Genomic DNA, 27,064 nt, shown 5'->3' with positions numbered 1-27,064 from the left:
ACTGCTCTGGCAATAGAAGGGCTAGTGTCCTCTTTTCTTTTTCTTTTGTTTTCTATTACTGCTTTTTAGGGCTGTACTCATGGCACTTGGAAGTTCCCACGCTAGGGATCAAATTTTAGCTATAGCTGCTGGCCTACACCACAGCCACAGCAACACCAGATCTGAGCCACATCTCCTACCTATACAACAGCTCATGGCAATGCTGGATCCTTAACCCACAGAGCAAGGCCATGGATCAAACCCCATCCTCATGGATACTAGTTGGATTCATTTCTGCTTGCTACAATGGGAACTCCTGGTGTCCTCTTTTTACTAACAGATGGGATTAGAAGTTCAAGTTCCCTAGTTTGGCCTTTACTAACACCTGAGATAGGGAGAGGCATCTTACTAGAGTGGTATTATGGCTCCCTATTACACTTGTACTTTTATCACCATGACCAGAGGACTGGTGACTAATTCCTGCTCCTGACGTGGCCTCCATTAATTCTCTCATTTAGAAATTGAAATATTCTATGAATTTAAATTCAGATAGAAAATGTTATTTCTTTTGCTGTAGGAGAATGAGAATAAGCTTCTCAGAGTTGCATTTGCCAAAAATAATGATGTTATTCCCTTTGGAAATGTAGAGATTTGACTTATTTTTAAAATTTGACTTATGTTTGTTAGTTTTCAAGCCAATTACGGACAATAAAATCGAGTGAGTTTTTTGTTTTTTGTTTTTTGGGTTTTTTTTTGCTGTCTGGTGAGTTAATTAAAGCTCACTAAGACAATGAATGAAATTTATCTAAATATTCACTATTTATTTTATCCCATATTATGATACTAGCAAGGTACTTGTTGTCCAAAATTATCAGATTCTTTTTCTTAAATTTTAATTCCTTATTTTTGCTTTTACACGATTTGAGTTTTTCCACTAAAACTCCTAAATATCAATCTTTGATGTAAGACATTGAGCGAATCTTAGTATAGCAGTCTGTCCCTTTCCCTGGCTGTTGTTGTGGCTCTTATTATGACCATTATTATAGCCATCATTAGCTGTTTGGGAGGATGCCATAGCTGTATTCATACCACAAGGCTTTGTCCCTACTACAAGGCTTAGTCCCTACTATTAATTAGTAATTTAAGTTCTTAACCTAAAACTCAAAGAGTAAGTAAGCAGCAGTCATTCAGCCATAGCACTACATTTCTTAAAATGTAGTTCATGTATTATCTGTATTAGAATCACCTAGAGAAGTGCTTCCTAAATTTTTATGTGTATGTAACTTATCTGGGGGTTCTTCACAAAATTCAGTTTCTAATTCTGGGATTGAACCTGAGATTCTGAATTTCTACTAAGCTTCCAGGTGACATCCATGCTGCTGCTGGTCTATGGACTATTTTGAATGGCAATTACTGATGATACTTGTTAAATGTTAAATTACCAGTCATATGTTCCATCCCAGGTCAATGAAATCACAATTTGTGTGACTGGAATCTGAGAATATTCATCGCAACTAGATATCTATCTATTTTAGAGATTTAAAGTTGTTATAATTCTGTGGTACTTAACTGGTTGTGCATCAAAACCACCCACATAGAGTTTTAAAACAGTATTCATGGATATTCCTCCAGAACTACTAAATCCTCATCTCTGATATTTGTACTTTTAATATGGAGATTCATACACCTGATTCTGAGTATAATTGTGTTGTAAGGAATAATTATGGAGTTCCTGTCGTGGCTCAGTGGTTAATGAATCCGACTAGGAACCATGAGGTTGTGGGTTTGATCCCTGCCCTTGCTCAGTGGGTTAATGATCTGGCATTGCCGTGAGCTGTGGTGTAGGTCGCAGATGCGGCTCGGATCCCAAGTTGCTGTGGCTCTGGCATAGGCCAGTGGCTACAGCTCCGATTCGACCCCTAGCCTGGGAACCTCCATATGCCGTGGGAGCAGCCCAAGAAATGGCAAAAAGACAAAAAAAAAAAAAAAAGAATAATTATAAATATCATACAAGTGGGAGTTTCCCTGTGGCATAGTTGGTTAAAGATCTGGTGTTATCACTGCTGTGGCTTGGGTCGCTGCTGTGGCATGGGTTTGATCCCTGGTCCTGGGAGCACCCACATGTCTGCGGCATGGCCAAAAATAAAAGAAAATTTGTAGAAGGGACTGGACTTAGAGTCATTATGTCTGGTGCTAGAAGTTTCACCTGGAATCTAGACAAAGAGTAAGACCAAAATTGAACTATGTTAGGATTTAGGGGGAAGATGTTTGAAAGTTAAATAAAGTCTTCCACTAAATTTTATACAGCATAGTTTATGTAATTTTAAGCCAATCCCTTTTGGCTTGTGTACTGACAGCTTTTCTCAAACTAGGGCCTGTGGGCATAGTCTTTGTGTTGTGAATTATCCACAGTCGTTTCTGATTGTAATATTTTATTTATTTATTTTTGCCATGCTCGCAGCGTGTGGAAGTTGCTGGGCCAGAGACTGAACCCATGACACAGCAGTGACCCGAGCTGCAGTGGTAACAACCAGATCCCTTAACCTGCTGAGCCACAAGGGAACTACAGTAATATTTTTTATTTTTATAATTAGACTAATGGAAATATTCTGAATCAGTTGAATAGACTATTTTGTATAAAGATACTTCTGTATGATTTCAATATTGAAGTTATAGTTGCATTTATGATTGTGTTGGCACAAAGTAGATTTCAGTTGTTTATTTAAAAAGTATACCATGCACTATGCACATGTATTATATTCAGGTCCGAAGATTGTAAAATTATGTGATGGTGTACTATGGATCAGAATTTAAGGCTATTGAAATAGAGGCAAGTGAAGAAGAGAAGTACAAAACAAATATGGATACACCAAATTCAAAAGAACTTGTGCAATCAGAACCGTATCCATATTGTGAAGTTATTTTTATAAAAAATTTCATCTTTCATGTAAATTAATGTCATTTGTATTCTAGCTTTAGTTTTATTTGTATTTAATTTGTATTTTTATGTGTATATAAGAGCTATAAGTATGAGGAGCTTATACTTATTTTTATATATAAGTTAAAGAAATTATAAAAGTAAGTCAAAAGTGAGGATCAGCAACATTTTTTGAAGGTTTGTGTATTGTTCAAGCTTGAGAAACATGTATTTTTGTTTGCTTAATATGCTTATATAATATATATATATATCTCAAATTACAGAGTTATTTGATCTTTAATGGCCCAATTCAAATGCAGTTTTCTGGAGTTCCCTGGTGGCCTAGTGGTTAAGGATTTGGCATTGTCACTGCTATGGCTTGGATTTAGTCCTTGGACTGAGAACTTCCTCATGACATGCACAAAGCCAGACCCCTACCCCACCAAACAAAAAAATAAATACAGTTTTCTACATTAGCTTTCCTTGATTTCCCTTATTGGGATTAACGACTCCCTCCTTTGAATTCTTTATAGTAATTAACACATTTTACTTTTATTTTTCTTACTTGTTAATTTGCCTTATCTCTTTATTAGCTGTTACTTTCTTTGAAGGAAAACCAGTGTTTTGTAATCAAGGACAGTACTTTTTTTAAAAGAATTACTCAGTGAAGTTTGAGTAAATGGGTGAATGGATGGAAGACTAAGCATGTCTTGGATGATTTACTATAGAAGAATGATAGTGAATGTGGATATACGAACAACATTATTTTTCCAAAGCTCACATATAATAGAAAATTCTTTGTCTTGTAGGTGGCGGTGGTAGGAATACATTATAAATGAAAATGTAACTATTAAATACAATAAAGTTCTATAAGGATATTGATTAGTCACTCTTAGGGTTACCAAATACACATGACAAGGAGTCATGCCCTCTCCTTTATATATGTCAATCATATTAAGTAAATCACATTACTTTTAAAAAAAATTTAAGAGTTTATTTGAACAAAATCAATTTGAATTGGGAAGTGCCAATCAGTAGTGGATAAGATTGCTCCACAGATAGGAGCTGGGCAAGAGTTTTATGGATAAGACACGAAAGCAAAACAGGAAATTATTTGATTGCTTATAGCTTAAATAGTTGCTTTATTTGAGGAAAGCTAGTTGACTTTTTATGATTGGTTGTCCTTAGGTTTCAATTTCTTTTTTTCTTCAGAACATTATTGAGATAAAATTGACATATGGACGTATATATAAGTTTAAGATATGATTTGACTTACATGTATCATGGAATGATTATGACAGTAAGTTTAGTGAACATCCATAATTATATATATACACTAAGTAAAAGAAAAAGTATAATTAACCTACAACACTATATTAGTTCCTGGTGAACAACACAGTGATTTGATATTTCTGTATGTAATGATCACCATGATAAGTTTAGTTGTCATCTGTCACCTACAAAGATGACAGATATAACATCACTGACTATATTTCCCATGCTGTACATTTCACACCTAGGACTCATTTATTTGGTAACTGAAAGTTTGAACCTCTTAATTTCCCTCACCTCTTTTACTCATCACACCACCTCCCTCCACTCTGGCAACCATTTGTTCCCTATATGTATGACTCCATTTCTGGTTTGTTAATTTGTTTTTTTTTGTTTTGTTTTGTTTTTTTACCACATATAAGTGAAATCATATAATACTTGTCTTTATGTCTGACTTATTTCACTTAGGAAGAGGGCCATCTATGTTTTCACAAATGGCAAGATTTCATTCTTTTTTAGTATTGGTAATAATCCATTGTGTATACATACCACATCTTCTTCATCCATTAATCTATTGATGGCCACTTACATTGCTCCCATATCTTGGCTATTGTCAGTTATGCCTCAATGAATATAGTGGTGCATGTATCTTTTCAAATTAATGTTTTCATTGGGTTCGTATTAAGTCTTGGAATCTTTCTTACTTGTTTAACCTCTACCTGTCTCTTGGTCATCAGATATAAGATGGAACCCTTTTGTCATCAAGGTTCTAGTTTTTATCAATAAGAATGAGGAATAGAGTAGTAATGGCTCAAGAAATATTTATAATTCTGTTTGGCTCTTTATGTATTCCACTGTTATTGTACATACTAAAAAGTCTTCTATATTGAAATTTAGCTGCTTGCTTCAGGTCTCATTACTGAAACCTGGCAGTTCTTGGACTTTTCTTCTTTATAAATGACTATGTAATATTGAAATCTGCTCCTTTTCTACCTAACTCCCAAATTTGTGTCTACTTTTATAGGATTAATGTTTTTTTTTAACTTTTCCTATATTCAGAAAGAGTGATCTTAAATACTTTGTAAAATGTTTCCTCTTTCTACATAGATTGAAATGCAAATAGATTGTTCATTACCTAGAAACATGGCCATTAACTTATTCCCTTTGGAACATTATTAAATGTCTTTTGACAACAGCAGTTCTAGACTTTAGGTTTTAATCAGAATTGTCCAATATCATACATGTTTAATTAGATTGTCAATTAACTCTGTAAATGCGTATGTAGTAATAAGACTTCTACTTTTTTTGAATGTAGTGTGCAACTGAATACTTTTGAATGGGCAAAGTTTGGTGCAGAGAAAGTCATTGAACCAGACTGAAAATATAAATTTGATAGACTAGATGTTTACTTTTACATAAATAGGTACAAGATGGAATCTTTTTGTTAAACTTACCATTCATTTCCTTTTTTTTCATATTGTTCTGTCTGCCTGGTGTTATAATTCTGTTCTGCTCTTCTGACAATTTACTAGAGCTCCTTTTATGAGAACATTCTACAAAATATGATTTAATAACAAGTTCTGACAAGGGATAACTGTGAACTTATCCCTCTTGTCTTTTTAAGAGTGTTTAAGGAGCGTAAGTAGGCCAAACTACAAAAGAGGATGATGCTGTGGATAGATGACTCTCTTCCCAGATTTCTTATGTAGGAGTCATAGTTGCTTTGGCCATGGAGCAGTTTCCCAGAATTGGTCAGAAAGCCCATTGTGGAGATGAAGACAGTACCAAAAATAAAGAAATAAAGGACCAGTATAATGAATCTCTGACCCTATACTTTTCCTTTGTACTACTTAGATGCCAAGCATTAGAATAAAAATAAATAATTTATCATCTCATATAAACAAAGGTACAAACTCTCTGAGAACTCTGAAATGTCTATTTCATATATACCTAATTTCTATTTGAAGTAAATATTACTGAAAAAACAAACAAACAAGCAAACAATGTATCTTGGTAGAAAGATGGTAATTTTGCAGCGAAACAGGAATGGATTTGAATCCCAGTTTTGCCACATATTAGCTGTCAGTCCTAGGCAAGATAAAAGTGAAAATTCTTGGGCTCAGTTTCCTCTTTGTAAAACAGAAATATATATCTGTCTTAAAGTGCTGTTTTCAGAATTAGAAATAATATATATCAGTGCCCATGTTAGACACTTATTTAGTAGTGATTCTTATTATATTATTGTTTTTAATGATATGCTGTTGTTTTTTATCCTATAACCTCTACTAATAGCTAAGTGCTACTTGAGTATATAGTACATTTTATTATTTATATAGTTTTCACTACATAACAGTAGGGAAAATATAATGCTGCCCAGATATAAAATTTAGATATTTTAATTGTAATTTTCTTTCTTTCAGAATTACTTACTGTCATCTACCTTTCCAGAGTAAATGGCTCTATGTTGGAACAGAAAGAGGAAATACACATATTGTAAATATTGAGTCTTTCATTCTTTCTGGATATGTTATCATGTGGAACAAGGCAATTGAACTGTAAGTTTGAACTTGAATACTACTTTATTTAGATTAAATACTTCTGTGGTTATGTAACATTCATCAAATTGCAGAGTTGTTTGAAACATCTAAGCTAATTTATGATTAATTTGAGTGAGAAGTTCAGCTAAAATGATTTAAAAACATAAAGGCTTTTAAAAATAGATACAGTATTAACATGTCAACTTTATGCTTTCCAAATACTGTAAATAATTAACAGTTATTATGTATGCAAAATTTGATGATAATATAGTAAGGCTTATTCTAAAAGTTATTCATGGAATCATTTCTTTGTAGTCAGACTTTATGTAGCCACTTCTAGTGGGAGTGGCAGGGAATTGTGATTACATCTTGTTTTATGTAAAACTAATCATAATCAGTGTGTAATCATGAATATGTGTATTTTCAAATACCGGTAACTTATTCTTCATTTGCCTCATTAGCATATTGTTCTGGGTTCCAAGAAGAATCAGTTCATCATGTGGTGATATATACAGCTCTTTGGGTATATGGTTTTTGGCAATCACCACCTTCACTCTGGCACTGATATTCATATTTTTTCACATGTAAAATGTGAAATCCCTCAAATGTCATGCTTAATGGAATTCTAAGCCATCTTCTGTAGAATATACACAAACAATTCTCTTGGTCAATGTATTAATTGAAAAAATAGTATTTCTCTAATAAGAGTTTATACACTGTACATATTAGGTCTTTAATAAGATATGTTTGACTTGAGGTTGCCCCATTCTCTCTCTTACATATACAAATTCTAAGTTGCATAATAGTTTTCCAGAAATTCTGATTAAAACAGCCTATTTCCTGAAACTCTACTACGGTATTATAATAAATCTGCTATTCTCTATTTCCAATGTTTCAATGTATATGCGTAAGAAGGTTGTTACTAGTTGTATTCTTATATTATATCCAAATGCTTTTTTGTTTCTTTTTATGGCCACAACAGTGACATATGGAAGTTCCTGGGCTAGGGATTGAATCCAACCTGCAGCTGCAACCTGAGCCCCTTCAGTTTGATTCTTAACCAACTGTGCCATGGCAGGAACTCCAGATGGTTTTTTTTTTTCTAAATTATGATAATTCTTTCTCATTAGATTAAGAACTGCTCCATAGCAGAATCCTTGTTCATTGCTCTCTTTTTCTTCATATTTGGCTTATTTTGGTGCTTTCCACAGAGTGGCTACTAAATAACTAATGGCATTCTTAAAAATTAGTATGATATATAGTTACACATCCCATTGACTTAGCTTTCAATTATAATTATAATTGGTATGAGCTATTTTGCTTATAAATATTTTAGTATTCTGTGTGTGTGTGTATGTGTGTATATATATATATATACACATACATATATATATATGTATATATCCTTTTTACAGCCACACCTGCAGCATGTGGAGTTTCCTGGGCTAGGAGTCAAAGTGAAGCTGCAGCTGCAAGCCTATGCCACAACTGTAGCAACACCAGATCTGAGCCACATCTGCAACCTAAGCTGCAGCATGTGGCATGCCAGATCCTTAACTTGACTGAGCGAGGCCAGGGATCAAACCCTTGTCCTCATGGAGACTATGTCAGGTTCTTAACCCACTAAGCTACAATGGGAACTCCCTGTGTGTGTATTTTTAAAAACAGGTATCCTATAAACAGTTATGTGTCTCCCAAAAATTTATTTATTTTTTTCAGATATTTGGGAAAGGTTTTTTCCCCCTATAATCATAGTTCTATCAAAGCATTAAATTGGGTTGAATGTAATATTTGTTTTCATAATATTGTTATAGGAGATTGATAAAGACACAAGTATACTTCAGAGATCAAATTACATATATTTTATATCAATTTAATATTAGTACAAATAGTAACAGATGTATAGATGTATCATTTCAGTTCAGTTGAATGCTACTAAACTAATTAAGAAGTTTATTATTTAAACAGATCAAATATTTCACCACTCTTGCAGTGTTGTTTCTATATTCATTTACTTGAATCCATTTCATAGTTTAAAAAAATACTACCTAAACTATGACTTATACCCTGTATGTATTTACATAGTCCATACCTTATGATTTTAGGACTAATGAAGGGTTTAAAATATATGTTATAAAGGAGAATAAAGTTAGGAGAAATGAAAGAAATAAGACACTTTCATTTTTCACAATATGATTTTACACATGTGATTCAGTATAGAATCTACCATTTATATAAATCCAGTGTTTTATATAATTGTACATGCCTCTGAAAATGACCTTGAAGTATTCCCAAGAAATTATTAGCCATCTTACCTCTTGACTCTTTCTTGCTTTATTTAGACCACATTTCCAAAAGCATGTTCTATGGAGTTAGAGCCCCATTTTGATATATTTAATTTAGTTTTTTTGTCTTTTCTAGGGCCACGCCTGTGGCATATGGAGGTTCCCAGGCTAGGGGTCTAATCGGGGCTGTACCCACAGCCTATGCCAGAGCCACAGCAATGCGGGATCCAGTTGCATCTGTGACTACACCAGAGCTCACGGCAACACCAGATCCTTAACCCACTGAGCGAGGCCAGGGATCGAACCCACAACCTCACGGTTCCTAGTCAGGTTTGTTAACCACTGCACCATGACGGGAACTCCTAGATTTAGTTTTAAATGCAAACTTCTAATAATCCAGAACAGTCTTTTAATTACTCTTTGCCTCTTGAAAAACATTAGGAAATGCATGCCACTTATTAATATGTGTCAAGGGTATATTGTAATAAGGAAATATGTTGAATTAAGAAGAGTTATTTTATAAACAGAATTTTAAACAAATTTTAACAATAAATTTTTAAAGTATGACAAATGCAGAATTATCTTTGAGATTTGTGAGATTATTTCTATTTTAAGTTCTGACTTGAAGTACTTAATTCAATGCTTGTTATTTTTTAGCTTGTTTCTTTTTTTTTTTTTTTTTTGTCTTTTTATCTTTTTGGGGCTGCACTCGTGGCATATGGATGTTTCCAGGCTAAGGTTGGAATCTGAGCTGTTGCTGCCAGGCTACACCACAGCCATAGCAATGCCAGATCAGAGCCTTGTCTGAGACTTACACCATAGCTCATGGCAATGCTGGATCCTTAACCCACTGAGCAAGGCTGGGGATCAAACCCGCAACCTCATGGTTCCTAGTCGTATTTGTTTCCACTGTGCCACAGTAGGAACTCCAGCTTGTTTCTATTTTTAGTGAAGTCTTTTAATTTAATTGTAGGCAATTTCCATAATTATAAATAATTAGTATTCCTTTAATGTATATATTGGTTATTTAGAAACTCGAAGCCATCTTTGTGATGTTTGTAGAAATTATAGTGTTTGTAGAATATCTTATAAAATAGTAGTATAAAACAAAACCAACATTAAAAAATTTTACATGCGAAAATATATTCCAGGTTATAGCACAGAAATATCTGTTTCCGCAGGACAGCTCTAGCTTTTTAAAAAACATAACCATTTTTTTTCTGCATGTGATTAAACTTTGAGCATGAAATTTAGATTAAATTATTAATGTAAGTTTAATAGTCTTCAGATATATTTATTGAGCACCATGATATTCTAGATTCTGGAAAAAAGTGTAAATTGAGAAGCCACAGTTTCTCTCTTCTTAGGGCTTTCAGTCTAATAAAGGTGAGATTAAGTAAAAAGGCAATTATAGTATATTGGAAATATAACATGGCAATTCCTTAAGAATGATACCTAATATAGACATGATGTCTCAGAGAAGTGTCTGTGAAGGAAATTACATCCATGAAATTCAAGGATGTGTTTCAGTTAAATGAGTGGAGAATTGGGGGAGAGGGTTTTCTAGGAAGAGGAGATTTAAAAGATAGAATGTAAGAGAGTTTGTGTTCTATGCACAGAAATTTTGTAGCTGGTCGAAAAGGCTGGGGGAAAGGATAGCAAGAGTTAACAGTGAGAAGATAGGTAATCAAGTATATAGTATGAAAAGCTCGTAAGCCAGTTTGAGCATGTGGATTTTATCTAAGATCAGGACCTAGCTTTCAAAGAGTTTTAAGCAGAGAATTGACCAAATTTGCATTTAGGAATTCTAATCCAAATGCAATAGCTGGTGAAATGATTGAAGAGAGAAAATACTGTATTCTCGGCAAAAATTACAGTGGATTTCGGACTGGAAATAAGCTGGCATATTAAAGAAATAGAAGTCGAAAGAGGCATTATTTGGGTATTGTGGAAAGATGTAAGAATAATAAGAGAATTAAAAGTGATCTCAAAGTGTTTGACTTAAGCAACTGTATAGATAAGGGTCCCATTTAGTGAAAGAATACAGGAGATTGAGTAGGTTTAGAATAAGATATGAGTTTATATTAGATAGGTTGAGCTGTATATGTTGTTAAAATATTCAAATGAATTTCATATAGGAGAATGGTAGGGAGTGGATTATATAGATGTGAACTTAATAAGAGCAGAATTTATGTGGTCATTGAAACTATGAGAATATATGAGATTGTGCATGAAGAGAATATATTAAAGAGGTAGCGGGAATTCCCATTGTGGTGCCGTGGAAATGAATCCAGCTAGTATCCATGAGGATGCAGGTTTGATCCCTGGCCTCACTCAGTGGGTCAGGGATCCAGCATTACTATGAGCTGTGGTGTAGATTTCATATGCGCCTTGGATTCTGCATTGCTGTGGCTATGGCATAGGCTCCAATTTGACTCCTAGCCTGGGAACCTCCATATGCTGCAATTGTGGCCCTAAAAAGCAAAAATAAAAAATGAAAAATAAACAAATAAGGTAGCAAATTTGTAGGTAGTGGCACGGTTCTTACTCAGCCTACTGAACTCCTTTGCAGTACCTGCCTGGCTTCTGGGCTCTCGAATTCATGACCATATGTAATATGAGAACAGATTGCAGTCTAGGGTAGAATACCAAGGAATACCAATATTTAAGATACTGGGAGGAAAAAAGTCCATAAAGAAATCTATCAAGAAGCCATTGTAGTGAACAGGAGGAAGAGAAATAAATAGAAATGTTATAAGAATTGCTGGACATTGTTCAGATGATTAGCCTATGAATTTAAGTTTATTGATAATTCTGTCCAAGTAATTTTTTACAGGATTTACAGAATTCAGAGTACACAGTTGCTTTTTAAAGTCAGTTTCTAATGGCCATAATGTTTGCAAGGAATGCTTGGTAGTTTTTAAAAGTTTAATGTTAGGGGAAAAGTCAGAAAAAATATATCAAAACGTTAACAATCATATCTAGGCAGTGAAATAATGAGAGATTTTTCCTCTTAATTTTTATTCTGAGTTTCAGGGTTTTTTAATTAAAAAAATTTTCTTCTATAGTCTGAAAAACTTATTACAAATAACTGACATTTAATTCTAGATTATTTTCTGAACTTGAGATAGTTTTACAGAGTCTTATAAGCTAAATGGAAGAGTCTCAGGTGTGGTCTAACAAGTGTTTCTCAAACTATATTTCAGTCTTTCCCTCAATAGAGGTTCAATGAAAGAAGAGACTATAGACCAATAATTTTGGAAAATATTGAAGATTGGCAGTGCTAATGTGCATATTATGGCTCTAAGAAATGCTATAAAAAAGAAGAGATATTTAACTTTAATTCAGGGTTTCCCCAATTTTTTTCTTTGGAACACCATGTGAAATACCTTTTACATTCACTAGTTTATCCTGGAGTACTCTGGTATTTATTATTCAAATCAAACTCAAGAGACAGGGATTTGTGGTTTGTTAGGTGTAATTAGTTACCAAAGGTAATCGAAGTACATTGGCTTTTATCAGAGGCATTTTTATTGTAATAAAGTGCTGCATTTATATGTCAGTGATATATTACATATAAACATGGAGGATTGCAAAAAAACTCTGTGAACTTTTTATTAAGGCTTGTTTAGTTTTTGTCCTGCATATATCCTGGAATGCAAACAATAACTCTGTTTTCTAATTATTGCAGTGGTTTACAACAATCATAATACATACTATTTATTGGGCACTATATGACAATGTATTAGGTGCCATATATATATATATATACATATATATATTTTTTTTTCTAACCTTTAATAATTATTCAGTGAGTTCAGTACTGCCTCTATTTTTAAGTGAAAAAATTTAGGTTAAAACCACTAACAAAATATCTAACAAATATATATTTATTTCTCTGAGTTACTCTGAGGAGTCAGTATCTAGGGAACCTGGAGTTACTTAATTTGTCACTTTTGTCTGATTCCAAAGAATTTCTAAAATTTATATCTTCTTTATTGTTTTATGTAGAATATTTGATGTTTTTCATGTGTGCTGAAGAAATAAATTATGTCAATATCCTATGTCAATAAATAAACTATCAATATACTTATAATAGAGTTAATCTGGCACTATTAGGTCATTGAAGAAAGGATATAGAAAATGAGCAATAATAGTCTATGTCATATCAGTTCATATATTTAACCATGGCATAATCATATTCAACATAGAGTAGGAAACATAAAAGACATACCAGATATTAGAATAGAATAAATTTAAAGTCAGATTGACAGAGCAATGATCTCTTTAGCATTATGCTCTTAGACTGTTGTCGACTACCCTGGTTAACCAGATAAATGAGACATAACCAGCGAACTAGGTTTCCCTGGTATCTCAGTTTTCTTTAAGTTGATTATCACTAGAGTTTCTTTGTAAATCAAAGGAGTGACTGTACTTTCTTTAGGAGCAAAATTAGAGATTTATAGTCAAAAGAAATTTTAAATTAAGTATGTTCTTTGCAATTTGATTGAAGTAGTTTTGTAACACCAGCCTTGTGCTGTGTAAGTACTGTTGTCTGTAGAAGTAAAAGTTCATTCTCAGATTTTCAGAGAGCCAGATCTAGCAACATATAAGCATATAAGATAATGAAGAATCCCATTGTTCTGTAGATCTATGTTCTTAAACTTGATTTAAAAAAAAACAACCAAAAAACAGATTTCAACTGTTGGTAGGAGAAAGAAGTCTTTAAGAAAAACAACCAAAACCTCAAATCAATATAAGCTAAACTCCAGACTATTAGGAGTGTATTCCAGTATAATCTTATTTTTTTTCCAGTTTCTAACAGTAAGGTGTTTTAATGTTTTTTAAATTATTGAATTGATTTAACAGATCCACAAAGACTCATCCAGGTCCAGTTGTACACTTAAGTGACAGCCCAAGAGATGAAGGGAAAGTGAGTATTACAATACCATTATTCTTGAATTTATTACTCTCATTCTTGAATAAAGGTGTTTTTTACTGTTGTTTTATACCTAGCATCTTGCACAGTTCATAGCATTCAGTGTAAATTAAAATTAAAATACATTGAATGAATGAATGAGCAAATGAATGAATGATTTATACTAATAATGGTCTCAAATTAAATCTTTAGTTTCACTTTCCTAAAGTTTATATTTAATTCTAGAATTTGAAGGTGGCATGTAACATAGAACAACTTTGGTTTTCAAATATCTATACTTGAACTTAAAAATATGATTATCGATATTCTTAAACATTTGCTCTCTGCTGTTCAGTAATGGTACTGATGAATGACCAATATTAAGTAATCATAACTTAACCAGTCTTAATTTTATAAATAGCTAATGCCCACATAATATTCTTAGATTAAAGAAATAGTCCTTATTAATTTTGAGTATTGATAATTTTCCTTTATGATAAGGAAACAAAGTTGATAACATGAGATCTAAAGTATCACTTTCATTACAAATGTTGTTTCTTCAGGTATATAATTTTTGCTAAATACTATGTAAAACACCTGAATAAATTATTTAGTATAGTTCTGGTGCTTTATTTATTTATTTATTGTTAAATTACTTTTTTTTCTTTATTGAAGAATAGTTGATTTACAGTTTTGTGTTAGTTTCAGGTGTACAACAAAGTGATTGTTATACATATATTTACATATTTTTCAGATTCTTATCCTTTATTGGTTATTACTAGATGCTGAGCATCTAGTACCTTTTGCTATACAGTAGGTCCTTGTTGGTTGTCTCTCTTATATATAGTAGTATGTGTATGTTAATCTAAACCCCCTGATTTATCCCTCTTCCTTTTCCCCTTTGGTAACCATAAGTTTGTTTTCTGTATTTGTAATTCTGTTTTTGTTTTGAAAATAAGTTCATTTGTATATTTTTTCTAGATTCTACATATAAGGGATATCATATGGTATTTATCTTTGGTTTACTTGACTTAGTATGATAATCTCTTTGTCCATCCATGTTGTTGCAAATGACTTTATTTCATTCTTTTTTATGGATGAGTAGTATTCCATTCTGTATATATATCACATATTCTTTATTCATCTATTGATGGACATTTAGACATGGTTGTTTCCATGTCTTTACTATTTTAAGTAGTACTGCAGTGAACATTGGGGTGCATATATCTTTTCCAGTTATACTTTTCCTGCAGATATATGTCTAGAAGTGGGATTACAGGTTGATATGGTAGTTTTATTTTTAGTTTTCTAAGGAACCTCAAAAGTGTTCTCTGTGTACAAATTTACATTCCCATCAATAGTGTAGGAGGGCCTCTTTTCTCCACACTCTTTTTAGCATTTATTATTTATAGTCTTTTTTCCCCCTGGGATAAACTACATGTGGTTATAATGTAGTATTTTTTTTTATTTTTTCACTTCTCTTCTTTTTTCTAATTGTTATTTCCCCAATACATTTTTTTTTCTACTGTACAGCATAGCAACTCAGTCTTTTTGATGATGGTCATTCTGACTGATGTGAGGTGATCCCTCACTCTTGTTTTGGTTTGCACTTCTAATAATGAGCAATATTGAGCATTTTTCCAGGTGCCTGTTGGTCCTCTGTCTTTGAAGAAATGTATGTTTAGATATTCTGCCCATTTTTTAATTGGGTTGGGTTTTTATATATTGAGCTATAAGAGCTGTTTGTATGTTTTGCAAATAATCCCTTGTCAGTCACATCTTTTGCAAATATTTTCTCTCAGTCCATAGGTTGTCTTTTTGTTTTGTTTATGGTTTCCTTTGCTGTGCAAAAGCTTTTAAGATTAATTAGGTTCCATTTGTTTATTGTTTTTAAATTTCCATTACTCTAGTAGACAAATCCAAAAAATTATTGCTGCAATTTATATCAAAGAGTGATCTGCCTATGTATTCCTCTAGGAATTTTATATATCCAGTCTTAAATTTAACTCTTTAATCCATTTCGAATTTATTTTATATATGGTTTTAGAGAATGTTCTAATTTCATTCTTTTACATGTAGCTGTCCAATTTTCCCAGCACCACTTGTTGAAGAGACTGTCTTTTCTCCATTGTATATTCTTGCCTCTTTTGATGTAATTAATTGACCTTAAGTGTGGGGGCTTGTTTATGAGCTTTCTGTCTTGTTCCATTGATCTATATTTCTGTTTTTGTGCCAGTACCATATGGTCTTTATGAGTGCAGCTTTGTAGTATAGTTTGAAGTCAGGGAGCCTGATTCTTCTGGTCCCATTTTTCCTTCTCAGAATTGCTTTGGCTATTCAGGTTCTTTTCTGTTTCCATGCACATTTTTAAATTTTTTTGTTCTAGTTCTATGAAAAATTGCCATTGGTAATTTGATCAGGATTGCACTGAATCTGTAGATTGCCTTGGGTAGTATGATCATTTTTACAATATTGATTCTTCCAATCGAAGAACATAGTATGTATCTTTCCAAGTGTTTCTGCTGTCTTCAGTTTCTTTTATCAGTGTCTTATAGTTTTTGGAGTACAGATCTTTTGCCTCCATGAGTAGGTTTATTCCTAGGTATTTTATTCTTTTTGATGCAATGGTAACTGGGATTGTTTCCTTAATTTGTGTTTCTTACATTTTGTTTGTAGAAATGTAAGAGATTTCTGTGTGTTAATGTTGTAACCTGCAACTTTACCAAATTCATTGATGAGCTTGAGTAGTTTTCTGGTAGCATCTTTAGAATTTTCTGTGTGTAATATCATCTCATCTGCAAACAGTGACATTTTACTTCTTCAGTTTGGATTCCTTTTATGTCTTTTTATTCTATGATTGTTGGGGCTAGGACTTCCAGAACTAAGTTGATTAAAAGTGGTGAGAGTGGGCATAACTGTCTTTTTCTTGATCTTAGAGGAAATGCTTTCAGCTTTTCACTGTTGAGTAATGTTAGCTGCCAGTTGTCATTTATGGCCTTTTTTATGTTGAGGTAGGTTCCTTCTATACCCACTTTCTAGAATTTTTATCATAAATGGATGTTTAATTTTATCAAACTTTTTTTTGCGTATATTGAGATGATCCTATGGTTCTTGTCTTTGTTAATGTGGTGTATCACACCGATTGATTTGCAGATACAGAAAAATCTTTGCATTCTTGGGGTAAATCCCAAGTGATTTTGGTGTGTGATCCTTTCAATGACTTATCATATTCGGTTTGCTAGTATTTTGTTGAGAATTTTTGCATCTAGGTTCTTCAGTGATGTTGGCCTGCCGTTTTCTTTTTTTGTGGTATCTTTGTCTGGTTTTGATATTAGGATAATGGTGGCATAATGGAATGAATCCGAGTGTGTTCCTTCCTCTGCAATATTTTGGAATAGTTTCAGAAGGATGAGTGATAACTCTTCTCTAAATGTTTGATAGAAATTGCCTGGGAAGCTGTCTGGTTCTGCACTTGTGTTTGTTGGAAGTTTTTAATCACAGTTTCAATTTCAGTCTCATAATTGGTTCTTTCACCTTTTCTACTTGTACCTTGTTCAGTCTTAGAAGATTGCACCTTTTTAAGAATTTGTCCATTTCTTCTAGGTTGTCTATTTTATTAGCATATAGTTTCTTATAGTAGTCTCTTAGGATCCTTTGTATTTCTGTGGTGTCAGTTGTAACCTCTCCTTTTTCATTTCTGCTTTTATTGACTTGGGTCCTCTTTTTTTTCAAATGAGTCTTGCTCAAGATTTATCAATTTTGTTTACCTTTTCAAAGAACCAGCTTTTAGTTGCATTAATCTTTACTATTGTTTTCTTCATCTCTATTTCATTTATTTCTGCTGGATCTTTTTGATTTTTTTCCTTCTACTAATTTTGGGTTTTGATTGATCTCCTTTCTTTAGTTGCTTTAGGTATAAAGTTAAGTGGTTTATTTGAGATTTTACTTGATTTTGGAGGTAAACTTCCATTTAAAATTGCTTTTCCTGCATCCCATAGGTTTTGGATCATTGTGTTTTTGTTTTCATTTGTCTCTAGGTATTCTTTGATTTCCTCTTTGATTTCTTTAGTGGTCCATCAGTTGTTTAGTAGTATATTGTTTAGTCTCCATGTGTTTCTGAGCTTTTTTGCAGTTTTATTCGTGTGTGTGTGTGTGCTTTTTACAGCTGAACTTGTGGTATATGGAAGTTCCCAGGCTAGGGGTCAAATTGGAGCTGGAGCTCCTGGCCAGAGCCACAGCCACAGCCATAGTCACAGCAACATAGGAACCAAGTCGTGTTTGTGACCTATACCACAGTTCATGGCAATACCGGATCCTTACCCACTGAGTGAGGCCAGGGATCAAACCAGCATCCTCAGGGATATTAGTCAGGTTTATAACCCACTAAGCCACAATGGGAACTCCCTGCAGTTTTAATCTTGTAGTAGTTTCTAGTCCTATTGCATTGTGGTTGAAAAAGAAGTTTGATATGATTTCAGTTTTCTTTCCTTTTTTTGGGGGGGGGGGTCTTTTTGCCATTTCTTGGACCACTCCTGTGGCAAATGGAGGTTCCCAGGCTAGGGGTCGAATCAGAGCTGTAGCTGCTGGCCTATGCCAGAGCCACAGCAACGTGAGATCCAAGCTGCATCTGCAACCTACACCACAGCTCATGACAACACCAGATCCTTAACCCACTGAGCAAGGCCAGGGATCGAACCTGCAACCTCATGGTTCCTAGTCGGATTTGTTAACCACTGAACCACGATGGGAACTCCATGATTTCAGTTTTCTTAAATTTCATGAAGCTCCAATTGTGGCCGAGAATATGATATATGGAGAATGTCCCATGTGTGCTTGGGAAGAATATGTATTCTCTTGTTCTCAGATAGAATGTTTCAAAAGTATCAATTTGTGTGATCTAATGTGGCATTTAAGGCCTTATTTCTGGATGATCTGTCCATTGCTTTAAGTGAGGTGTTAAGGTACCCCACTAATATTTTGTGATTGTTGATTTCTCATTTTATGACTGTTAGCAGTTGCCTTATATATTGAGGTGCTCCTGTGTTGGATGCATATATATTTACAAATCTTATATCTTCTTGGATTGATCCTTTGATTATTATGTAATGTCCTTCTTTGTCTCTTATAACATTCTTTATTTTAAAGTCGATTTTGTCTAATATTAGTATTGCTACTCCAACATTCTTTTGGCTGTTTATGGAGTATCTTTTTCCACCCCCTCACTTTCAGTCTGTATGTGTCCCTAGAACTGAAGAGAGTCTCTGGTAGAGAGCATATATATATATATATATATATATATATATATATATATATGGTTCTTGTTTATGTATCCATTCAGCCACTCTGTGTTTTTTGGTTGGAGTATTTAATCCATTATTTTTAAGGTAATTATTGATACATATGTTCTTACTGCCATTTTGTTAATTGTTTTGGATTTGTTTATGTTTGTATTTTTTCTTTCCTTCCTCTTTTGTTCTCTTGTGGTTTGATGACAATCTTTAGTGTTGTGTTTGGATTGCTTTTTCTTATTTGTGTGTGTATATATATTATAGAGTTTTGGTTTGCAGTTACTGTGAGTTTTGATATAGGAGTCTGTGTATATACAAGATTGATTTAAGTTGCTGGTGTCTTAATTTCAAGTGCATTTCCAGTATTCTCTATCTGTACTCTCCTCTTACAGTTGCTGGTTTTGACATCATATTTGTGTGTGGATGCTTTCGTACCTTTACCATATGTGTGCCTTTACTGGTGAGCCTTCTCATTTTTGATTTTCTTGTTTCTAGTTGTGGCCATTTCTTTTCTACCTAGAGAATTTTATTTAGTATTTGTTGTAAAGCTGGTTTGGTGCTGCTGAATTTTCTTAGCTTTTGTTAGTCTGTAAAGCTTTTGATTTCTCCATCAAATCTGAATGAGTGCTTGCCTGAGTTAGGGTATTCTTGGCTATAAGTTTTTCCTTTTCATCACTTTTAGTATATTGTGCTACTTCCTTCTGGCCTGTAGAGTTTGCTGCTGAAAAGTAAGCTTATAATCTTATCAGAGTTCCCTCATATATTATGTGTTGCTTTTCCCTAGCTGCTTTCAATTTTTTCTCTTTGTCTTTAATTTTGGTCAGTTTGATTAATATGCGTCTTGAGAAATTCCTCCTTGGGTTTGTTCTGTATGATGCTTGTGCTTCCTGGACTTGAGTGATTCCTTTTTCATGTTAGGGATGTTTTCAGCTATTATCTTTTCAAATATTTTCTCCTGTCCCCCTTTTTTTTTCTATTTTCTACTTCTAGAACCCCTATAATTCTTGGTGCATTTAATGTTGTCCCAGAGTCCTCTCATTCTTTTTTCTTTATTCTCTTCCATATCACTAAGTTCCATCAGTCTGACTTCCATATTTTGTATTTGTTCTTCTACATCCTGAATGCTGCTATTGATTCCTTCTAGTGAGTTTTTCACTTCGGGTATTCTCTTGTTCATCTCTGTTTGTCTGTTCCTTAAATCTTCTATTTCGTTGTTAAACATTTCTTGTAATTTCTTGATCTTTGCCTTCAGTTTTTTTCCAATAAAAAAAAACTGTATCATCCTCACCATCATTACTCTGAAGTCTTTTTTTAAAAAAACAATTTTTATTTTTTCCATTATAGCTGATTTACAGTGTTCTGTCAATTTTCTACTGTACAGCAAGGTGACCCAGTCACATTCTTGTATACATTCTTTTTCTCACATTATCCTCCATCATGGTCTATTATAAGTGACTAGACATAGTTCCCAGTGCTATACAGCAGGATCTCATTGCTTATCCATTCGAAAGCCAATAGTATGCATCTGTTAATTCCAAAATCCCAGTCCCTCCCACTCCCTCCTCCTCCCCCTTTGCAATCACAAGTCTGTTCTCCAAGTCCATGAGTTTCTTTTCTGTGGAAAGGTTCATTTGTGCTGTATATTAGATTCCTGATATAAGTGATATTGTACTCTTTCTGACTTACTTCACTTAGTATGAGAGTCTCTAGTTCCATCCATGTTGCTGGTTGCTGTGAATGGCATTATTTCATTCTTTTTTATGGCTGAGTAGTATTATGGCTATTTTGAATAGTGCTGCAATGAACATGCAGATGCATGTGTCTTTTTCAAGGAAAGTTTTGTCCAGATATACACCCAAGAGTGGGATTGGTGTGTCATATGGTAGTTCTACGTATAGATTTCTAAGGTACCTCCATACTGTTGTTCATAGCGGTTGTACCAATTTACATTCCCATCAACAGTGCCAGGAGGGTTCCCTTTTCTCCACACCTTCTCCAGCTTTGTGGACTTATTAATGATGGCCTTTCCAACTGGTGTGAGGTGGTATCTCATGGTAGTTTTTATTTGCATTTCTCTAATAATCAGTGATGTTGAGCATTTTTTGATGTGCTTATATATCTGTATATCTTCTTTGGAGAAATGTCTATTAAGTTCTTTTGCATATTTTTTTCCATCAGTTTTTTTTTTTAACTTGCTGTTGAGTTGTATAAGTTGTTTGCATATTTTAGAGATTAAGCCTTTGTCAGTTGCATCATTTGAAATTATTTTCTCCCATTCCATAGGTTGTCTTTGTCATATAGGTTGCTTTTCAACTTCACTTAGTTGTTCTTCTGGGGTTTTGTCTCGTTCCTTTGTCTGGATCATGTATCTCTGCTGTTGCATTTTTGTCTAGCTTTCTGTGTACTCTCCATTCTGCAGGCTGCATTCTGTACCTCTCTTTCTTCTGGTTTCTTCCCCCTTGTGGGTGAAGTTGATACAGGGGCTTGTGGGCAGCTACCTAATGGGAAGGATTTTTGCCTGCCCACTGGTGTATGGAGCTGAGTCTTACCTCTGGTGGGTGGGGCTATGTCTCTGTTATGATTAGAGATGGCTATGGCTGGAAGGACATTAGGCAGCCTCTCTGCTGATGCGTGGGACTGTGTTCCTCATCATTGTTTGGTGTGGGGCTTCTGAGCACTTGTGCCTGCTGGCTGTTGTTGGTGGGGCAAGACTTTTCCAAAATGGCAGCTCCCAGAGGAACTCACACTGGTGAGCCATCTTGTCCTTTGAAATTGCAAAAATTAAAGTGATTGATAGTAGCAGTTGCTGCTGGGGATGTTGAAGTTGAGGGCTCCCCTCAATCTTTTTTCTGGATGAATCTGGATAAAGATTTATTAATTTTCTTTATTTTTTTAAAAAAATCTTAGTTTCAGAGTTCCCGTTGTGGCACAGTGGTTAACGAATCTAACTAGGAACCATGAGGTTGTGGGTTCAATCCCTGGCCTTGCTCAGTGGGTTAAGGATCTGGTGTTATGAGCTGTGGTGTAGGTCGCAGACGCTGCTCAGATCCTACATTGCTGTGGTTGTGCATAGGCCGGTGGCTACAGCTTCGATTAGCCCCCTAGCCTGGGAACCTCCATATGCCACAGGAAGCAGCCCTAGAAAAGGCAAAAAGACAAAAAAAATCTTAATTTCATGGATTTTTTCCCTTTTTAAAAATTTTTTAATTGTTATTTCCCCAATAAAATTTTTTTTCTACTGTACAGCGTGGTGATCCAGTACATAGGCATGTACTTTTTGCCATTGTTATATATTTTTTGGTTGTTTTTGTAGTTGTTCTCTGTTCTTTTCTTATTTTAATCTCTTCCTTGTGGTTTGATGATTTTCTTTTATATAATGTTTCATTATTTTTCTCTTTTTTGTGTGTGTATATATTGTAAATTTTTGGTTTGTGGTTACCATGAGATAAAAAGGTAGGTAGATATATAGCAGATATATAGTTAGATAGGTAGGTAGATAGATAGGTAGATAATTTGTTTTAAACTGATAGTTATTTAAATTCAAACACTTTCTTAAAGTTCTACATTTTTTATTCTCCCCCAGCACGTTTTATGTTTTTGACATTATATTTTAAATCTTTTTGTATATCCTTTAATTGCTCATTATAGTTATATTTGAGTCTACAACCTTTATCATCTAACCTTCATACTAGCTTTTTAAGTGGTTGATCTATTGCCTTCACTATACATTTTCTTTATCAAAAAGATTTATTTTCTTCATGAATGTTCTCATTTCTTGTTTTTGCCTTTTGTTTTTTGCTTAAAGACTCTTTAACATTACTTGTGTCACCTGTTAGTGGTGGTGAACCCTTTTATTTTTTTGCTTATTTTGGGTATTACTTACCTCTCTTTTAATTTTCAGTGATAACCTTGTTGTGTTGAATATCCTTGGTTTATGTTTTTTCCTTTCAGCACTTTAAATATATCATGCTGCTCTCCAGCGGCCTACAGTCATCTGAAAAACATCATCTGAGAACTTTGGGATTTCCTTTTATGTGACTCTTTGTTTTTCTTTTGCTGCCTTTATAATTCTTTTCCTTTAACTTTTGCCATTTTTCCTTATGATATGTTTTTTTGTGAATCTCTTTGATTTTATCTTTTGAGAACTCTCTCTGATTCCTAAACTGGTATATCTATTTTATTCCCTGGGGTAGGGAATTTTCAGCTATTATTTCATAAAATATGTTTTCTGATCTTTCTTTCTTTTCTCCTCCTAGGACTGAATCCTATGATGTGAATGTCTTAGTGTTGTCTCAGAGGTCCTTTAAGACCTCTATTTTAAGGTCTTTAAGACCTTTAAGACCTCTATTTTGCTGTTATGATTGGGTAATTTCCACATCACTTATTATTTCTTCTGTATCACTTTATCTGCTGTTTATTTTCTCTGGTGTATGTTTCATTTTAGTTATTGTATTTTTCAGCTCTGATTGGTTCTTTTTAATATTTTCTAAATTTTTGATGAAGTTCTCACTGATCCTATTTTCCTGTGTTTGTTGAGCATTTTTATGACCTTATTGAACTCTTTATCATTTGTATTTGTTATCTTCATCTCATCAGGATATTTTCTGAGATTTCATCTTATTTTCTGTGTTTGACTTTCTGTGTTTGTCTTTATGAATAAGGCAAAACATTTACCTCACCTGGTCTGTAAGGTGTGTCATTGCAATGGTATATCCCTTTGTAGACTGTGTGTGCCTGGTGACTTTTGTAGGAGGGTTGGAGCTAAAGTGAGCATTGGCTGTGGCTTATGCTAGAGCAAGCTGTGGCCACTACCTTGGCCAGGTTATGGATGTTGGAGTCAGAGCCTGGTGTCACTAGTGTCTACCCAGTGATCTTTGATGTTACTCTTGCAAAAATATGACTCACCGAAATCTCAGATGATGGTTAGCCTTTTTAAGCTATGAATTTTTTAAACTAAGATATGCAAATTGTTTTCCTTTTTTTTAGTCAATGCTATAGCACATTTAATATACTACAGTTTAGAAGTCATTATGCACTGAGGAACCCCTCAAAAACTTGTGTGACTCACTTTATTGCAGTATTACATTTTATTTAGGTATTCTGGTTACTGAACCTGTAATATTTCTAAGGTATGCCTGTATTTATAAAATTATAAATTTCCCTCATGAGGATTCATCTGTATCCCACAAGGCTCAATATGAGGCATTTTTGTTCATACTTTTATTTCAAACTGTTTTATTTCATACTTTTCATTATGATTTCTTCTTTGACCATAATTACTTAAAAATATATTTTTTAGTTTACAAAATATTTTTATCAATGACTTCTAATTTTATTTCATGGTTATTAGGAAATATATAGTATCTATCATTTTGATTATTTGGTATTTACTGCTTAATTTAACAGATATTTTTTCAGATAACTGTTTTCTTCAGAAAACTTCCAGGTCCTGATGATATGTAGTAAAGAAATCACCTACTTCTTTGCCTTTATGTTACTTATATTCTATTGTGAGATATGTATTTTAAAATTTCATACAAATATATGATATGTGTTTGTGATTTGGGTGCTGTTCCTCTTTTGATATGATCAGGCATGATTACACAGTGATCTTATTTTTGTCTTTATTCATCATGGGCACAGAGTGATTTTTGTTTAGTTTCCCGTGGATGTCAGGGGCTTTTTTTCTCTTTCTCAATTCTCTTAGAGATTTTAATGTATTTTCTTATTTGCTGAGGCTGTTGCTTGCTTGTAATATTTTATAAACAAAATAAATTTGTCTTTCAGATGTTTAGTATGAAATATATAGTAGCATTTTAGTACGTTATTTCATACATCTCAGGGCTCAAATTCTGAAAGGTTATATTATTCCTTTTCGTGCATAGGTCAGATTTTCCAAAATTTTTGAACTTACAAATCTCCTTTCCATATACTTCTTAGAATTTTTTTCTCTTATGCCCCATAGGATTTGGATTTATTGTTTATCATTTCTCTGGTATGTAAAAAGGGTTGAAGTTAATACATATCTTAGTACACTATATGTGACTCATAAACTTTATTTTTATTTTCATTTGTTTACACTAATTTTTACTTTAAATATATGAAGTCATTATGCCATTTACTTTAGTATGTAAAGAAGCTCAATTTTTTGTCAAATCAATTTTAAAATTTATTGTTTGTGATTTAATAATAGAATATTTAAATATGCTGTACCTTCAAAAGTAATATACATTATTTTCATGGCCTGATATTTGAAATTTTATTTCTTGTTATAACTACCAGCTGGCTCATTTTTTATTATTTTTTTGTGTTTGTTTGTAAAATTTCTAGGGAAGTGATTAGATCTCAGGATGATATGTATTAGTAACTTATAAATACTATCATATTTTATGTTACTACTATTTTTTGTTATTGAAACATCTTTGTTAACATTATAAGAATTTTCATCAGAGAAATGCTACTACTGAATTTCAAGAAAATCATAAGGCAGATCTGAGGGAAATATTTTCATTATTTGAATGTTGGCCTATTTTTATCTGTTCTAGGCTTTTTTGCTTTGTTTTGTTTTGTTTGTCTTTTTAGGGCCATACCCACAGCACATGGCGGTTCCCAGGCTAGGGGTCGAATCAGAGCTGTAGCTGCTGGCCTACACCACAGCCACAGCAATGCCAGATCTGATCTGTGTCTGTGACCTACACCACAGCTCACTGCAATGCCTGGATCCTTAATTCACTGAGTGAAGCCAGGGATTGAACCTGTGTCTTCATGGATACTACTCAGATTTGTTTCTACTGAGCCACAATGGGAACTCTGTCCTTTCTGTTTTTTTAAAATCAGTGATGGAGTACATTTAACAAAATATAACTACAAATACTAATTCAGAATTGTACTATAGGAAAACCATCAGCACATCTAGCATTATTTAGTGAATGACTGGGTCTTGAATGTGATCATCTAATAATCATCTGTTCTCATATTTTTCTTTTGAAATGAATTTTATTTATATTGTTAATTGCCTTATTTGATTTATAAATATCAGGTATTTTTGTGATATGAATCTCTAGAATACTTTTGTGAACTTTGGAGACTTCATAAATCACCAATTTAAAATACTGACAGAAGTCAAAGACACAATAGAATTTGATGGAAAGAAATTTGAAGCCAGATTTGCAGCTACATTTTTCAAATGCATAGAACTGAAATGGCATATACATTGTTTATTAAACTTAACACATTTCATCCTTTATTTCATCATTATTTTCTCTCCCATTTTTCTTTGGTTCCAATTTTCTCATTTATTTTTATGTTGTATCATATGCAGTCTTACATGTTTTCTCAATTTTTCTTTGAAACAAGTTATATTTTTTTAGTAAATGTTTATACTGAGGTAGAGTTCATTACCAATTTTTTTTCAATGAGAAAACCTATTCAGGTTTGGAAAAATGGGTATTCTGCATAAATTTGTATTTTGTAATATGATTTTACTGTATTAACATTAATCTTTGTTTGGAGGAAGCTAAAGTTAATGTTAGAATTACAAAAATGATTGTTTTAATGTTTTCCAGCTGCTGATAGGTTATGAAAATGGTACTGTAGTATTCTGGGACTTGAAATCTAAAAGAGCAGAACTGAGAGTTTATTATGATGAGGTAAGTGATTTCTACTAAAATATTTGAAGAGTATTGTGACTTTGTGACTGTTTTCTACTTTTAAGCTTTGTATGTAACTAATATTTTTATCATTGGAAAACTGCCTGGTTCTGATCCAGTGCCTCACACTGCCTGTTGGTATTAGCTCAAGTTGCAACTCTAGGTTGTTCTCTTGAGTGGGAATTCTGCCTTAACTGACTATTTTTAAGCATTTTGGGG

General features: G+C 33.4%; 1 protein-coding gene across 33 annotated transcripts in view; it reads left to right on the top strand.

The window, feature by feature from the left end:
* The window catches only part of STXBP5L (syntaxin binding protein 5L), a 325,816-nt gene that overhangs the window by 103,454 nt on the left and 195,298 nt on the right, over positions 1–27,064 (top strand). For all 33 annotated transcript variants that reach the window (XM_021070302.2, XM_021070300.2, XM_021070297.2 and 30 more), the window contains 3 exons: positions 6,589–6,723; positions 13,860–13,923; positions 26,762–26,845. In XM_021070302.2, the coding sequence (XP_020925961.1) occupies positions 6,589–6,723; positions 13,860–13,923; positions 26,762–26,845 (283 nt within the window). The remainder of the gene's footprint in view (positions 1–6,588; positions 6,724–13,859; positions 13,924–26,761; positions 26,846–27,064) is intronic.

Source organism: Sus scrofa, chromosome 13, assembly GCF_054392235.1.
Source record: "Sus scrofa isolate SSC_HxYL_T2T_F1_AM1 chromosome 13, Sscrofa_HxYL_maternal_Yorkshire_Landrace_v2.0, whole genome shotgun sequence".
In the NCBI taxonomy this organism is placed as follows: domain Eukaryota; kingdom Metazoa; phylum Chordata; class Mammalia; order Artiodactyla; family Suidae; genus Sus; species Sus scrofa.
The sequence above is the reverse complement of the archived record's forward strand: the minus strand, read 5'-3'. Positions and strand labels throughout refer to the sequence as shown.